The 17,289-nt window shown below is 47.9% G+C and overlaps 6 protein-coding genes across 6 annotated transcripts; 2 read left to right on the plus strand and 4 right to left on the minus strand.

Annotated features, from left to right (window-relative positions):
• Positions 1-1,334: 1,334 nt before the first annotated feature.
• On the plus strand, positions 1,335-2,330 carry V1508DRAFT_441717 (phosphoesterase family-domain-containing protein; the record flags this gene model as incomplete). Its single annotated transcript, XM_066942300.1, has 2 exons — positions 1,335-1,951; positions 1,980-2,330. 2 exons carry the CDS (start codon positions 1,335-1,337, stop codon positions 2,176-2,178), a joined length of 816 nt encoding a protein of 271 aa, XP_066793443.1. The 3' UTR covers positions 2,179-2,330.
• A 2,366-nt stretch (positions 2,331-4,696) lies between these two features.
• Positions 4,697-6,281, minus strand: V1508DRAFT_434830 (major facilitator superfamily domain-containing protein; the record flags this gene model as incomplete). The annotated part of the gene is made up of 5 exons (XM_066942044.1): positions 4,697-4,864; positions 4,920-5,358; positions 5,426-5,667; positions 5,727-5,739; positions 5,794-6,281. 5 exons carry the CDS (start codon positions 6,279-6,281, stop codon positions 4,697-4,699), a joined length of 1,350 nt encoding a protein of 449 aa, XP_066793444.1.
• Positions 6,282-8,406: 2,125 nt separating this feature from the next.
• On the plus strand, positions 8,407-9,989 carry V1508DRAFT_399824 (uncharacterized protein; the record flags this gene model as incomplete). Its single annotated transcript, XM_066938282.1, has 3 exons — positions 8,407-8,988; positions 9,039-9,686; positions 9,735-9,989. 3 exons carry the CDS (start codon positions 8,407-8,409, stop codon positions 9,987-9,989), a joined length of 1,485 nt encoding a protein of 494 aa, XP_066793445.1.
• A 168-nt stretch (positions 9,990-10,157) lies between these two features.
• Positions 10,158-10,692, minus strand: V1508DRAFT_424700 (uncharacterized protein). Its single transcript, XM_066941328.1, has one exon. The coding sequence runs from the start codon at positions 10,545-10,547 to the stop codon at positions 10,374-10,376; it is 174 nt and encodes a 57-aa protein (XP_066793446.1). The 5' UTR covers positions 10,548-10,692; the 3' UTR covers positions 10,158-10,373.
• Positions 10,693-11,184: 492 nt separating this feature from the next.
• V1508DRAFT_424703 (major facilitator superfamily domain-containing protein) lies at positions 11,185-12,943 on the minus strand. Its single transcript, XM_066941329.1, has one exon. The coding sequence runs from the start codon at positions 12,904-12,906 to the stop codon at positions 11,608-11,610; it is 1,299 nt and encodes a 432-aa protein (XP_066793447.1). The 5' UTR covers positions 12,907-12,943; the 3' UTR covers positions 11,185-11,607.
• A 2,219-nt stretch (positions 12,944-15,162) lies between these two features.
• Positions 15,163-16,203, minus strand: V1508DRAFT_457756 (uncharacterized protein; the record flags this gene model as incomplete). Its single annotated transcript, XM_066942692.1, has 6 exons — positions 15,163-15,234; positions 15,323-15,376; positions 15,435-15,651; positions 15,705-15,775; positions 15,838-15,955; positions 16,082-16,203. The coding sequence occupies 6 exons, from the start codon at positions 16,201-16,203 to the stop codon at positions 15,163-15,165; spliced, it is 654 nt and encodes a 217-aa protein (XP_066793448.1).
• Between the last annotated feature and the right edge of the window lie 1,086 nt (positions 16,204-17,289).

Genomic DNA, 17,289 nt, shown 5'->3' on the forward strand with positions numbered 1-17,289 from the left:
AAGAACAGCTGGAGGATTAGTAGTGGAGCCGAAAATCCTGTAACGATCAGGTGCGCTTGGGATTGGACAGAGGGCTTATACCAAGTCACCCACACGCGACGCAAGGAGGATCCTACAGAGAGGGGGCATCTACTGTAGTTAGCGCTTGCCACAAGTCGAACGAGCCAAATCCACCCTCGAATTTGCATTATTTGAGCTACTTTTACCACGTATTTCGCAAATACAAGGTGATATTTGATTTGATTCATATATCTGAAGGAGATCACATGATATTTCACGTGAAAGGATCGGACAAATTAGGTATTACCGTGGAGTCGGGCCGAATCTTTAGCAGCCGGCAATGACGTCAGGGCCACGCAGGGGCCAGGGGAGGCGACCGAACCGACGGAGCCAAGCGCAGCCAAGCGCAGCCATGCGCAGCAGCCATGTGCAGCCAAGCCCGAGGCGAACCCCAACCCTCGGGCCTACAAACTTAAACTTACTTATCGACAGCGCACTTATCGGGCAGGAAGTAAATTCAGGGGCCGGCGCTACCATTCGCACTACATTGAGCTCTTTAAACATTGAGACAATCAGATATCCTAGTGTGGGCTGCCAGGCTCTGATAACGCCTAACCACAAATCGTGTGTATTTTCTCCCACATGCGCGCGTAATAGCAGGCACGTGTCGTCAACCAATGGATAGTATGATGACACTGGCCAGATGTAAGAATGGATCAAAGGAGTTCATCGCGCCAGTATCGACGTTGATTTAGGGCCCTGCAACCGTCCACTTCTGAATGAAAGTCGATGGCAGTCCAGACCAATGCCTTTTTGCAAATTAAGAGCCCACAGAAAGGCACGTGCGGTGGACATCAAAGACTATGACGAACGGAGACGATCTTTTTTTTTCCGTATGAACGATAACTGGTTCCGGCTAAGGAGTGGACAGAGAGTTCAGTGAAATTGCTCGGCATATCACTGTGCACTCTAGTACACCCGTGTCGATCAACGCAAACGCTCTATTTGCGACACAGAACAAATATCACTATTAGAGGAGGCCCGACATGCTCTTGGTTGATTGCCCGTGAAAGGAAGCTCGAGCTCCGGCTCAGAGGTCAACATATACCACTGGAGCTCATTTACAACGGAGATCTTGTTTTTGCAGACTCAGAAACAATTTGGGCTTTCCAATAACCCTTCATTCTGCAGCCACGTGCATTCACTTGTCTGGAGGAGTACATCAAACAGGCAACATATAAGAAGATGCTACCGCCGTGAAACGACTCAACCGAGGCGCAACTAGCTAGCAAAGAATTCCCTTTTGACCTTTTTATTACCTTTTGTGTCCAATCATGCGCATCTCTTGGCGGATAGCAATCGCAACCCTCAGTATCCTTCAGGCAGCGGCGGCACGTCTGTTCAATGTGACCACTGGCCAGTCCGATGAAAGCGTCGCCGCGGCGTTGGGTGCTCTCGGCCGTGACACGCTGAGACAGCCGGGAACGCTGCCCTTTCCCGACCTGCCGTCAGGAACCGATACTCTGCCGGGTATTGAGCATATTGTCTTGCTGATGCTTGAGAACCACTCATTTGCCAACGTCTTTGGCGTGATCGGTCGTGGTGACGGATTTACCCGAGATTCCGATGGTGAAGTTCTGAATACCAATGTCTACGCCAATGGTGCCATCCAGCACGCCTTTCCCATGCCGAACACTTGCCAATTGCCGCAAAGACCCAGTCAAGAGTGGCTGGCAAGCCATAATGCCTACGATAATGGCACGAATGCAGGTTTCGTCGGAACGCAGATCAGCCCGACGATCCCGGAAATTGTCGGCGGTGTTGCTATGGGCTACTACACCTCCGATCACCTGCCCTTGACCTACAGTTTGGCAGAGGAGTTTCCCATTGGCGACAGATGCTTTTCCTCTGTCATGTCGCAGACATGGTCGAACCGGAGATCTAATTGCCGGTACGTCTCGCGGTCCTGATGATAACAGGAACCTGACGGCCGGTTACATGCCTACCGGAACCATTTTCAATGAGTTGGACAAGCACAATATTTCTTGGACTAATTCGCCCCCGATTGCTACTGGACCACCAATAGTGGCAACACTCCGGACTTTTATGGCGCCAACGACTACGATACTGAGGTTAAATACCACAAAGATCTCAACAAATTCATGGTTGACGCTCTAGAAGGCAACCTACATGCTTTCAGCTTTCTTGACTCCAACTGCGGCAACCAATCCCAAGAAAATCCCCAGAATGTGGTAATCGGAGAGGCACTGCTGGCTTCTGTCATCGACGCCATTAGTAAGTCGCCTCTCTGGCTAAAGACACCCTTCATTCTGAGCTATGACGAACATGGGGGCTACTTTTTTCCTACTCGGACATTTCGTTAAGGTTTAGCCAGTGTGTTCTATTGCCACATGGTTATCCAACTGGGTCAAGGCGCTGGCATTATAAATAAATATGACCAGATGCAGAGATGTGCAGATGTTGAAGCTATAGCTGTCTTGCTTGTTCCTGAACATTACCTAGAATAGTAGTCATTATGCTTGACTTCCGCTTCGGACTTGCACTCGGGGTTGCTGATTTACAAAGCAGGCACGAACGGGCCGGCTGAGGGCACTCCATACGGCACCAATGGCTACTGTTCCATGCGTCATCCTAGAGGAATATGAGTTGCCAGAATCACTAACTAAAGGGCCTCTCCAAGGGAAGTTGGTTTATCTTGAGTATTTGCAGAGTCATCAGAGACGCACTCCGTGCAACACCTTGCCAGGTAGAGATGTTAGTCGACACTGAACTAACATTCGTTGATTAAAAAACAAGAGAAAGAAATAATCTTTTGCCTAATTGACTCCTGAGAAGCAAGCATATTACTGCGACGATGCATCTACCGAAGCAGACAGATGTTGATGGTACTACGCTGTTCCGTCTGTTCCCACAGTACCGGTCAGCAGAGTTGCAAAGCAATACGGTGGTTTCAGAGCCGAATGTAAAGGTAGGAACAGCGAGTGTCGAAGCGCAGACAGGAGTTTGGCCAGTGAAGGAAGTTGTCACCTCGAACGTGACGTCCGGAACATTAACACATGCATCAATGGTGGGGAAGCCTTTTGCGGTCGGCGAAAGCGCGCAGAACTCTGTGGAACTCGCTTTGGCCGGGGGGTGCGTGACCAACGTCAGTGCGCTTGCTGCGGTACCAGGACGTCTAATAGAAGTGGTGGTAGGTACAGGGTTCAGAGTGACCTCCGGGCATGTGGAGAAGCCAAACGCGGATATAGTCCCGCACACTATGAGGTGGAACATGTAGCGCGGACCGGGGTTGCCTGGGGGTTGCCTGGGGGATGAATGTCTCCAAGCCCTAGGCTGTTGCTGCAGAATTGGTAGAGCTGATGGTTGATGTACCAGACGCTGAGCTGGGAGTGTAGCCCGGTGGACAGGTTACTGTGAAGCAAACAGGAACTACAGGTGACGCCGTCCCACCGACCACAAGCCCGGTCGGGCCACTGTTGTGCTGAAACTCTCAGTAGCTGGTTCTAGAAATTGCTGACTCGGGGCAGTTTGGCTTCGATCTGTGAATCTCTGAATTGAACCGGATTTGTCCCCGGGCAGCAGTTCAACAATACCACGAACCTTCACTCCGGACCCAGGTCCGACTTTGCAGCAACCTGGTGTCACGCGCTCTCCTCTCCGATCTGTGACACCTTGCATTGCTCAACAGAGCGGAGTCCCGAGAGAGCCAGCTAAATTATAAACCACTGAATATTTGTATAACAAGTGCATCAAAAGAAGATTGATCTTCATTGACTAGAAGAGCATGCTCCTGGCCTGAGGCTGAACGAAAACTTAACGTAACACGAGCACGCCCAAAGGCGGGGGGAGAGTGCGGCTCAGGTGGTGGGCAGGAGGCATTATGGGAGGCGAGCTCTACTAAACAAATCACTCGCACTCGCACACGCCTGCATCGCATACATGCGATGTTATTTAGCTGCAGCAGAAGGTCGTACAGATCGTGCAGATGAACTGAACAAATCTCTCACGAAACTCGCACCAGCCAAACACTCATCTTCAACCCCTCGTCCAGAAAGGCTCGAGGAGCCACAGATCGGACGCGTCCGTCGCAAACTCGCGCCTGACACGTGCTGGCTGCTGTGCCTCTCGTATGATTATAAGCATGTCAATATGTCCCCGCTGCTGCTGCCATTCCTTGTCAATTTCAATGCGAGTGCGCAGATTCGCCTTGGCACTGGGTAAGTCTAAAATGGTGAGAACCAACCACTTGGTCGACTACCAGTTCCGGCGAAGTGTTCTCGACTGCCTGCACGGGGGGGAGCCGTCAGGCTCGCAAGGAACAGTGTTAGCTTTTTACCTCCGGGAATATTTGTTTTCCCACTGGGATTTTGTTACGCCCAAAGAAATTTTCACTGCAATTTTGTCCAAAAATCAATGTTCCTTTAGATAGGTTCTCGTTTAGATTTTCTAAAATCTATAAGTATGCGAGCACAGTCTCTTGACCTTCGGGCGAGCTATTCGCCCTTCTCCCAGAAGAAACTGGCTGTTAGTTGAGGCTTGTCTCACCCCATTTTGTTCGTAAGTTCAAAATCCGCGGTTTGGTGGCCGTCTATACAAGAGCAGTAGAATTCTTTTGAAATGGAGCTAAATAAGTTGCATAATCAAATTATGTGTCTCTTACGAGATAGACCAACGCCTAGACTGTTTTAGTCAACTTTCGGTCGACCTTGATCCGTACAATAGCTGCTAATACAGCAGCAGCCGTAGCCATTGTGCCTGCATAAAAGATGGCCGGTCGATATGCTCCAATACCTCCGGACTCACCGCCAGACGCATCCAGGATATAACCTGCAATGGGAGCACCCTGCAACAAGTCAGAATTCTCATCGCGTCTTCGGCCGATGTCGAATGCAACTCACCAATAGATAACCGCCAACCCAACCACTAACGATCATCCCCATGGCGACCGACACCCTAGCCGAACCAAACACATTGCCGACCACAGTAGGCATAGTTGAGAAAAAGCCCCCATTCGCCGAACCATTGATAATCACAAATGCAATCAGTGAACCGATGGAGCTCGAAACGGGCCAGAGCACAAAGATGCTCAACGCGCTGAGAAGGAGGGAAAGAACCAGGGTGTTCACAGACCCCAGCTTATCGCAAGCCAGACCGCAGGACAGACGCCCGATGGCGGAGGAGAAGTTGAATGCTGCCACCAGACCTGCCCCGGCACTCGAGGGCAGCCCGAGCGAGTTGTTGTACAGCGGCAGGAAAAAGGCCGGGACTAATAATGGGAAGGTGCCAATGGCTCCGGTGGCGAAGAGAACGGCAAATCGCAAGTCTTTGAAAAGACGCCTGCCGATGGAAGGTTAGCGTACATTGTATTCAGTAAACGATGAGAGATCGTGGTTGCGAGACTAACCATTCCACAAATTTCGTGGGGCGGATCACGGTTCGTTCCTTAATGAAATAAGCGGCAGGCAATCCGGTGCTCAGGATCATGAAGCCGAGGACTCGAAACGTCCAGGCGATGCCGACACTCTCGATTAAGGCGTTAAGGATGAAGCTGTTTACGCTGCCTCCGATTCCTCCGCCGGCATAGACGATGCCATTTGCGATTCCACGCTTGGCCTTGAAGTATTGAGCAGGCGTCACGGAAACCACCTAGATTCACGTTAACTCTATATCATTGACTTGATAATGAAACCCAATCAGAAACCGACCATAAAACATAAACTAGCCCGAAAGTCTGTCAGTCAAACGATCAACTCCATTCGAAGCATAAAGTACCTTGTCCCAATCCCTCCAATAACTCCCCACGTAAGAAACAGCCCGGCAATACTCTCCTCTGCAAATCCACTCAAGATGCTTCCCAAGCCTAGCAGAAAGATTCCAAGAAATGCAATGATTCTAGCCCCGAGAACCCGAATTAGTCTGGCATTCGGAACCGCGAAAATTGAGATACATGCTGGACATAATGATCCGACAAATGCTAACGTCGAGGATGATTTTCCTTGTGCGACCAGGGCCGCTTGAAGAACACCCCAGGTATAGGAAGCTCCCACAAACCACCAGGTGACTAGCGCACACGCAGATATTACAACCCATCCGTAGCCTCCGTCCGGGACTTGTGCGTCTGCCAATACGGAGGCTTCCAGTAGATCGTCGGGCTCAGGCGCCGATGATACCACAGCTCGTTGTCTTTCCCCGGCAGTATTGATTCCATAAGGTTGCAGCTCGATAGCCGTGGTTGGAAGAGTTTGAATAGCGGTAGTCATGGTCGCAGAGTTGCGGTATATTCGACAAAATCAGTTGATACAGGGCCAAGTGACCTGCTGGTCACTCCCGGAAGTTGCAGTTTTACTTTAGTTCGTCGCTGGGATTAGCTTTAAAACCTATGGCACGAGAAGTTTAGGGTTAGACCCTATGGAACTCTATGAGCCACAAAGTTTGGCACACATTGTAGTGCATTCGCACCATTTTGCGCTGCGAATTACTAATAACGAATATTATTCGCAGGATGTCCGCGCAACGAATAAAATTGCGAATATTATTCGACGAATATGTGTAGTCGCATATTCATTTGCAACCCCTGAAACCCTGAAACTCACAAGCAGTGCTCAATAGTTAATTACAATTCCAACACATGAAGAAGCAAAGGCATTAAGGCACAAAGCGACAAGCAAATGAAAGGCGCGGGCATAAACCGCAAAACGAAAGACGCAATCCACAAAACGCAGGACTGACACACTTGTTCAGGCGTGCTCCTGAGACCTATATACACCCTGCAGCAGCATCAACATCCGCATCATCTCTCCCTGCGTTAAAGAGCCTCTCTACTGGCTGCTGATCAATTGGATTAACCTGAATTTCTTTCTCGCATTATACTGATTCTTCTAGGCCGCTTTGATCGAGATGATATGGATAGTCAATTAATCTGAGCAAATTAGTTAGAGAGGTTTGGGCGCGTACCAGACGCGACAGACCAAATGGAAGTTTAATGTATACGCTATTCCTCTTTACGAAAGTTGATTCTTAATGGGGCCTAGTTCAGAAACCCTATTTAGTTACTTATGTGGGTACCTTCGTGACCATCACTTGTAGGTTGTCAGTTAAGAGGCGACGAATAGCGAAGATGTCACTATTGAGGTTCGTCGGATTTGAGTTTTGTGTTTTCGTGCTCTGGGAATCGTATGGAACGTGTGCTGACGGCATTGATATAGGCGCTCGAAAAAGAATTCCTCCAATTGCGGCTTTGAACCTAATCCCTACGTCTCTTACAGAATTTATCGAGCCAACGTAACTTGAGTTTTATTGTCACGTTGGAATGTACCTCGGCAAACCTACAAGATCTCTCCCTGTTTTGAACAGTCTTTCTACGGTGACCTCAGACGCAGGAATAGCCAAATAATCTCTTGCTGCGGCTGCCATCGACCGGTGGAACTCATCCTGATTTATCGCCACCATTCGAAGAGCCAGCCTCTTTCCATCGTCACCCTGTCATTGACCATGATTACCTCACAGGCAAAATGACAGTCAATGTCAAGATAAGACACGTCGTTCAGTTATTCAATGACGTGTTGAGATTGGCTGAATTAAAGTGTGACGACTAGGACCAGCGACTCAACAAATTTATAATGGTCGTTTTTCGTATTCGATTGATCTTATTCGTTGCGAATAACGGAAATTCTGCGACTACGAATAACGAATACTAATAAGGAAATTTTTATTCGTTAAAAACCGTAAAACGACGAGTGGAATACGTTCACCGCCGATGACTGCGATGGAGTACGGCTCAGGATCGGGACTAGCCTTGAGTCAGCATTTAATAAACCTAATTGTAAGCCACAATTCCTCAGTAATTAGTCAGTGAATATGAGTCCCGCACAATTGTCTACGTACGCACTGTCGGGTACGTAAGATGTATCACGGAGAACAGCTCGCAGCGTCGCCTTTTCACGAATGGAGCAGGAAGAGCATGGACATGTATGAAAACCTAGGGGTAATATTTGTTCAGCGGTTTAACCGTTTCTCAGAGTTGTTTGTCACTCGGCCGGAATGGTTCTGACAACTCAACCCTCTCGACGTGGAGGCGTACGCTGCCATCTATCGATTGGGTCACAAGCCCATGAGTGGCATTTCCATATAACTACTATAACCCTGCTTACATACACTCTGCCCTACGTCGAGACTAACCGTCGCAGTGAACGTACTTCCAAGACTGCCAAGAGTTTAGTTCGCATCACTGGCGGAGCTCGCTTGTTACAGCCTAGTGCTGACCGATCCATCGACATGCTGGACTGAAATATCTGGCTCCCTGTTGATGGCGGTCTCCATGTAAGTGGCTATAATGCGAGAGTAATCGTCACAGATCACTGATCACTTGTTATCAGGCGCACAATCATGTCGGCACCAGCAGAGGGCCGTGTTCAGCCCGACCTTGACATTGAGACTGCGGATACGCAGGATTCTCTTGACCCCAAATGGAGAAGAAGTTGTAAAGTGGTCTGGATTATAGTCTCAGTTGTCGTCGCAATCGCATTCGCGATCGCATTGGGAGTGGGACTAGGAGTGGGCGTGAAGAAGTGCACCCAAACGCGATTTTCGAACATAACGGTGTCATATGGCATCTCAGACGCTAACATTGTGAAGTCACCCCGATTTGAGAAACTATCGGACTGGACCATCGCGAATGGGAAGTTTTCTTTCGAGAAGATGTCGTGGGATGATGGCTCTCCGGCGGGAATATTCCTCCCAGGTACAACGCTTGAAGAGACGTATCAAAGTATTATGTATGCTCATGTGACAATGAAACCTCTTCCGTTTTACAATTCTTCGGCGCCTGCATTCACAGTTGCGCAGAGTTCTGCCCCTCTTCCGTCTGTTAACCAATCAGTCGCAGGCCTCAAGCCTTACATGAATTACAGCCTTGCATATGCATTTACTGCCGTGACTCGGATCGCCACGCCCGGTGACTGGCATTGGGTACGACAGTTTTTTATCGATCTGAAAGAGATGCGTGCTAATAAAGCCAGAGTACATTCAATTTCTCAATCATGGCGGCTGGAGATGGTGGACAATCTAGTGCAATTATAAACAGCTACACTAGCGCGGACATTGAGCTGGATATTCACACAGTCGGCAGTTACAGAACTTTTGCAAGCATAAGCGGTTACCATTCTTCAGCTGGGAAAGACGTAGCAAATATTGACCGGCAGGTCGTTGCTGCCAATCACAAAGGGGAGATTGAGATCGAATTCTTTGCTGCAGGGACGGGTGTCGACTTCTATCTCTACTATGTCGACATATACGACCCTGCGAATAGCACATACAGGGTCGTGGAAAACAGACAGCTTGAGCGTATGCTGTCAAATTACAGTTTCTCTGTTACTGAGAACGAGGGACCATTTTTTTGTACTGTTCCAGAGTCGAATATTGTCAAAGACCCGAGATTTACGAGCGTTGGATCAGATAAGGACATATGGACGTTTCCCAGACCAGATTTGGCGTATAATTTTGAACGCGTAGAGTATTTCGACGGATTACCTGCCGGCATATACCTTCCGCACTCAGTGCATTCCATCATAGCCCAAGACATTGTGCTTCCAAATCTGGGAGCACACTACTATATTGGCAGTTCCTTTCTGTACAAGACAGAAAGTAATGAAATACCGGAAGACAGTGTATGTTCTTCACGTATTTGAGAACAAATTGTCCTCTAATAGTCTCAGGATATCTTCCTATATCGGCTACGAATTTCGAACAAGTCGGACCACACAATCACATTTGAAGATTTCTCGTCCGGACTTAGATACAACAGAAACTTTGACTTCGGTGTCCTTCAAATTAGTTGGGTCTTGGGTAGTGTTGCGTGGTACCATCAAACTGAAATTCATCTGGAGCTTGAGGTAATCTCAATCTATTCCGCCCTCATTATTCCTCAAATCACAATGGCTACAGAACTGGGGTGGTGTGCTTTTGGGTAAGGATACATCAGCGCATATCTCCTTATCATTATCCTGTTTTCAGAATCTCCACGTCTACGATTGTATTTCGCGGCTGTGGGCTCTGTGATTTGTGTAGTGTTCAGCGCTGCTCGCAGATTCAGAGTATATCAAGGATGTAGGTCCCGTCGAGCTTCTGAAGTGGATCAGAGTTTGTGGGGTTGCTGTGTATGATAGTAGTGAATCGGAGCGTGTGGAACTTGGAGTGTTTGTTGGGATTAGGACTGTTGCGAATATTCATTTTTGCCTTGCATAATGCTCGTTCGTTATTAGTAACTAGCATAAATAGTATTTCTGCCATTGCATCGGCGATAATATAGAGATAATACGAGTACAATATGACGGAGAATATATTCAGCAGAGTTACTATGAACCAGCGCTTACATGTGGAACTGCAGCATCTGGAATTTTGCTAGAAATACGGTCTTCTGTGAGAGCTTCTGTATCGTAGCCGTCGTTCAGTGCTAGGTAATCTTGGCCGTTTCCGCGGGTCTCCAGTAAGGCAGTATAGTTAGACAATACTAGGGAACACACTGACATTAAAGTGGAGACCACATCTTGGGTTCTTGAGAAGATAATTGTTTGCTAAAAGTGGAGGAGGAAGGCGAGCACGGAGAGGCAGACGACGTTGGTGGTCATCATCTATCAACAACGGACATATATATATTATTGCTATATTCCCCCTAAAACAGTGAGGAGAGAAGACCCATTTATATAAAAATGGGGGCCTGCCCCTGAACGCAACAACGCATCAAAAGAACCAAAAATAAACTCTACCAAAATAACCACTAAGCGTCTACATAATATCCACGTGTACGTAGCATCATCTCTTCGTTATCTTCATCTCGTGGGTCAAGACGTACTATGGCTGGAATTCAGTGGATATGCGAAGGCGTTTTTTGATTCTTGAGTAGCCCGCGGAGTGTTTGCCAACGCGGGGCCGACGTCGCAGGAAAGGCCAGCCCCGCAGGGAACCCCTGAGCCGACCTTGTTAGTCATCTTGTCGCTCTTTATTTGTTGGTTTTCTCTCCAGCTCTTCGTGAGTTTGGCCTTATTGGTTATGTTGTCACTCTTCCTTCGTGAGATGCGTTCTTGTGCGTTTTCGCCTTGTTGGTTGTGTGGTCGTTTTTGGTTTAGGCTCGGATGAGGGTCGATTAAATGTATATCCATATAGTCACTCGTTTAGATCGTGACTTCATTTGAATTGATTATTCTAAATACAGTCATTCAACATACTCTAAAGACTATGGATGCACCATGCCATAGAAGGGTATGATACATGGTTTCTGCCCTATGGACCACCAACACTAGCGTAATTCCTATTACGTAGCGATCACTTCGAACTGCTATTGCCTTAATGCAAACGTCCGAGCTACACATTTACTGATCTATTGAGGGTACAGTTGTCATTTTGACAATTACGGAGTCAGGCTAGAGGGGCCGGAACGGTAGTTTCTTGAGAAATACCATGCTACGAACCACTTCCAATTTTCGTACTACTTTGGTACATTACGAGAGCTTGCTTGTGCACTAGGCCGGTTGTATAGAGCTTCACACCAGTTTTGATTCCATGAAAAGGCCGTAAATAATTATCCAGGGGTTAAATTGGGGTCGCAATCGGCAGTGTAGAAGCCACGGTTAATTGGCGGACAATCAGGATCAGTGGGATGGCTATCAGTTCAGTGCAAACAGCGAAGATGGCCGCAGCCGGAAGCGACACATTCAACAAGGCACCGATGACTGCGCTGCCAATAAACCAGGCGACACCATAAACACCTGTGAACAATCCATACGCCGAGGCCCGCTGATCGGGAGCGACCATTGGCGCCACCACTGCTGGGATAATCGACTCGTGCGCACCCATTCCCAAACCCCAAAGACAAGTGCCCAGCAGACTCGGCAGGAAGGAGCCGAAAAAGACTAGCGGAGCATAACACGCAGTGCCCAGGGACAGCGGGATGAGCACGCCGATGCCGATACGGTCAAACATGCGGCCAAAGACCAAGGAGCCGATGCCAGAAGCCAGCGATGCGACACCGTAAAAGATCGGAATAAGCGCGACAGAAACGGTGCCACTGACCTGAAACTGGTAAGCGATGATCGGAAAATCGGCGAATCCAGCGGCCACGAATGCCGCGGCGGCGAGATACACCCAGAACGATCGAGGCAGACTGTGAGCCTGGACTGATGCAAGATTGCCGTCTAGATCCCTTGGACGTGGGTACAACGTCCGGGCAAGAGTCAATAGGGAGAGCATGATGGCGGCTGGAACTGCCAGTGCAGCGAATGCGAGCTGATAGTTTTGATGTCCAACCGTCAGGGACAGCGCGACAAATAGCGGCCCACAAAGGGCTCCGAATTGGTCTAGCGCCTCGTGCACTCCAAATGTCCAACCATAGCCCATCTGCTTAGCAGCGTGGGAGAGCATAGCGTCGCGCGGTGGGTTACGCGTGGCTTTGCCCACTCGCTCGAGGATACTCAGTAATGCGACGAGTCGCCAGTCCTTGGCCAATGACAACAAAGGCACAACGGTCATCTGCATGGTGTAGCCGCAGATAATAATTGGCCAGTACATTCCAGTCCGATCTGCAGCCCTGCCAGAGAACAAACGCAAGCCGTAGCCAAGCAATTCGCCGAATCCTGTGACTATGCCGATTGTCAAAGGCCCAGAACCAAGCTGTCGCAGATACTGGCCGATAATACTTCTAGATCCCTCGTAGGTGAAATCGGCGAAAAAGCTCATGAGACCGACCATCAACACGAACTTCATCGCTGGGCTTATACGCCTCTGATGTGGCTCTCGGATCATTTCGTTGTCACAACTTTCGCGTAGGAGCGGTGCGCGCACAACTAACTCCTCATCAACTGGAGTCTCGTGTCTGCTTATATTTTGCGTCATTCTCGAATTTTCAAAGCTCCTATGGGGCGAGGTTGTGATTGCTTAATGGGCATCGCAGCATCACATTTGGGATGTAGTTTGCCCGGAATGCGAGGATAGTCACGTGATTTTTGGAGCCGTCACAATTCATGGCAGCGCGGTATGAAATCACGTGCTTAATTTACCCCCACACTGCTCTCATCGAAGCCTCGTTCGTCAGCTCAGCTTCGCTGCCGTCGAGGATTATGACGTACGTAGATCGCTCCCGCCTTACAAATTAACCTATAGAGCTTACACATAATCTACTAATTATTGAGGATTAGGGCGGTTGACGACTTACCGATGTCGCCCGCCGATAATTGCCCATGCAGGATTACCAAATTTGGAATAGCTTGTGAACTAATAATTTGCTCATTCTGGGCCCCTTCAAAAGTAGACGAGGACGACGTCATTACGGCATATCTACATCATTTATTGCCCTTACACATCGTTCATTAACATCAACATCCTCATTGTATCTGCCTTCATTGAATGCCTTCTGATTCCTAGCAAATCTCTCTCCATCAGGACTTCGGAACCTAGAGTCTGTAGGTAATCTCTAGCAGCTAATGCCACGGTAATCATCTTTATGAATATGCCACCAAGCATTACTCGAGATAATTGAAGAACAATCAGGAGTTTATGAGTTTGTTGCATTTTGGGATACTGATTCTGAAGGAAAGACTTTATAATCAGGGGTATCGACAAAGGATAACAGCCAGTAACGGCTCTGGTATCCGATCGTCGGGTGAAGCTTCTTCGTCACTTGCATCGTTGAGGAGCCGGTAGTCGAGACGTTCTGGCGGTAGTAATTCGCTCGTTAACGTCCATTATTGCATCTGTGTGACAAAATGAAGAAGCCAGAAAGTAAGGCTACGAGAAAAAGAATAGGAGCATAAGGTTCACGTGATTTGATTAACCAAATCGGCGCCCATTTCGCGATAACTTTGCGGCGCCTGCGTTCGCAGGAACTTCTTTTGGAGGCTATCTCCAAAGTGTGGATATCACGACAAAGTGAAGACACAGTGAAACTGAGCAGTGATCCTGTTTCAAGCGTCACCATGACGTGGGCTTTAAACAATCATCAAGCAATAAATTGTCCAACGCCCAACTGATTGACTATTTTGATTCTTTGGACAAATATCCTGTTGTTCTTTTGGAGGATCCCTTTGCTCAAGACGATTCGGAATCATGGGTTCTCTTTACAAGCAAGCACCCTCATTTTGAGATTGTTGCCGATGATTTGTTAGCGACTAACCCAAAGCGTATGAAGCTCGGCATTGATCGCACAGGTGGCTCATTACTATGTGAGAGTCGTTCGGTCGGACCGTCATGGTTCAGGTCCCTGAACTGCGCGATAGTTTAGCCTGCCCCGCTTTAGCGTGAGTTGTAAGTGAACTCGCCACACTATCGGCTGCTCACCAATATTGGTGTTAGGCGTTCCCTGTACCTTGCTCAATCCACAAATAACCATCGCCTGTTCACGTTTTCACTCGGAGAACGCGCTGGCGGCCGGAGTGTATATGGCTGGTAGGCTGCTGCTGTTGCCTTCGGCCTGCGGTCCAGGGACCACGCATTTATACGTGACTTTTTAATCAGCATTTCAATCACGTACCGGAAGCACTTGCAACTCAGCCCCAATCTGTCCAAGAACGCATCGTCTGTAAAAAGCATGACGCAGATTTGGACCAACCATAGTATCCGTTTATCTAAGAAATTGGTGCTGTATCGTGTTATTAATGGCACATTTTGGATAAATGCTCCACTCAATCGTGTACGCGTTATCGAAATTATTCCAAGGACCGGCATCTCCACGCTGTCGATTTTTGATATTAATAACGGATCTATATAACAATTTCAGGACTCTTTCTGACACTCTAATCGACAGATTCGATACGCCGGTCTGCAGTAGCAGTAAGTCTGTATTTCTGTAACTGATCGTTAATGAGGAAGGATATGCATACCCTGCCGAATATCAAGCAATAGAATCATTGAACGAATCGCTACCGATTGTGGGTTCATCTGGACCCAGAGCAAAGCCAAATTCGCCAGAATTCCGACGACATGAAGACGAGACGAATATTTTAAACTACCAGAATTGCTTAAGTAGAGGCAGTATCATACTGTGTCTAGCATGGCATATGGCAAGTCCAATAATATCGCAGTTAGATAGCATTACCTACATTGAATGACAAGCAATAAATTGTGATGTTGCAAATAAAACAGAAGCCCGTGTACTTAGGCTTCTTTTGAAGTCAGGAAGCGAACAAATCTCGCTTTTGCCGTTAATTTCATGGCCTCCATTATGTCCTCGAACAGGTAGCGACCGGCGTGAATCGAACATCACTATCTGGGATTTTGCAGGCAGTCCATTCACTTTCTGGAAAAAATCACTTACCTTGAGCCCAATTGTCCTCGAGAGAGGGTTGGGGTGTTCATGTCTAATCAGCCACTAAATTACCAAGAATATTAACGCTAAGCAAGCAAAGTTACCGTGTGATGTAGCTAACCTTTCTGACCGGTTGTTGCCCGTCCGCTTTCCAAACTTCATCGAATACCTCGTCCAGTTTCCCAACCCAGATATGACCACGGTATTCAATTGGACCATAATTGCCTTGCTCCAAGGCATTTGCCATGGCTTCAGCCACATATTTCACCATGTTTTTAACCGCGGTAGCAGCGTCTTCCATATTCTCAGATGCAGTACGAGGACTTTTGTAATGTGGCCTTTCTTTAAGGCATATCAATATGACGGCTTTCGCACCCAATTGTGAACCCACAGATCCTTGTCACGGCAGAGAGCTTTGTAGTTCTCACTAAATCCGCGTTCAATGGCGACCTGCATCTGTGGCTCGCGACCGGGACCAGGTCCACCCATAGCCAAATGATTGATCTGTTCTTTCGACGTCCTACCATAGGAATTACACTTGAAGCGATGATCTCTCTGAAAATACGGCGTCCATGGAGGGCGCTTTGAGTAGTTACCACTGTCGCTATCTGCATTAAACTGTTGTATGATAAGCTTGGGTACCTATAATATTACGTTGTCAGCTACCCCTTCGACAAAATTGTCTGACAAAATTTATTACAGCAAATACCTCTTCTTTGAAAACGTTTTCGCAGATTTAAACTTAGACCAGCACTCCTCCAGCTTTACTGGGAATAAGGCAATCGCTGTTCTGGAGGATTAGTCTTCAAAAGGAAAAGAGCTTCGTCATAGTCCGAAGAGAAGTCCCTATCCTTCCCTGGCAACATATCCGAAGACGAAATAGCGGGCATCGCGCTAGTGCTCAATTGCTCGACCGTCGAGCCGGTGAACTCCAACCATCTCATCGGATTCACGACAATTTCGCGCTGTAGTACATCTCGGACTCTCCGAAGAGCATCAGAGGCATTCATCCATCTATTGGACCCATATTTCAGGAAATGATGACAGCGAAATGCAAGCATTATCAGAGTGCAATGAAAAATAGAATCACAACTATATACATGGCAAGTGATTAGGTCATAACCGACCGACGACTCCGCCTTCGGAGCTGAGGTTAGTTCGTGTGATAGATGCCATCGACATTTGGAGGGGTACAGGAAGGGTTGCATTGGCTGCGGAGGGCCGCGCGTTATATCGCGATCCAGTCCACTCTCTACCAATTCACACATACCCATGACCTTTCTCGCGCACACCGCTAACAGTTGATCAGCCCAGTTCAGCCTGGGATAACGAGTCAATCCGTCGCAGCGAACGTCATCCTAAAACAAACAGGATCTACCACGACCATCCGCACCGACATCTCGGATCAGCCCCCTGAACCTGAACCGCAGCTTATATATTTAGAGGCTTTTTCGCATTACGTTCGTTAATCACATTATGGAAACTCTCAACACAATTTGTCGTGTCGATCTGTAACAATATAGAAGAATGTTGCCGAGCACCCACAATATTCTTGCTCCCTTGCCATTCCTTTCGAGTATAATCGCGATCGCGATCTGTGGTTGCAGCTCGTAGAAGTCCAGGTCGATCTCGTTATCACATCTCAGAACGCGGGTACAATATTCTATGAGGTATATTGGCACCATACAGTGAAATGCTGCCACGATTTAGTAAATTCGAGCCAATTTAAGAATACTTTCCGACTAAGATACAAGCCAGTGTCCAAACTTAAAATCTAAGGATTTAACGATCAAATTTTTACTTGACGGTTTAAGACTCGCCACATTTTTGGACCTGTTGTGGCTCATTGCTATGCGGTTGTCAATGAGTCAATTCAAGTCCATAAACTTGCGGACATACTCGAACGAACCTTCAGAGTAGCCAGCGCAAAATTTTTCTCTAGGGACTACTTGATTGAGAGATCAGCGGGCGCAGAG

This window comes from Lipomyces doorenjongii, assembly GCF_038497915.1.
Source record: "Lipomyces doorenjongii strain NRRL Y-27504 unplaced genomic scaffold V1508scaffold_71, whole genome shotgun sequence".
NCBI lineage: Eukaryota > Fungi > Ascomycota > Lipomycetes > Lipomycetales > Lipomycetaceae > Lipomyces > Lipomyces doorenjongii.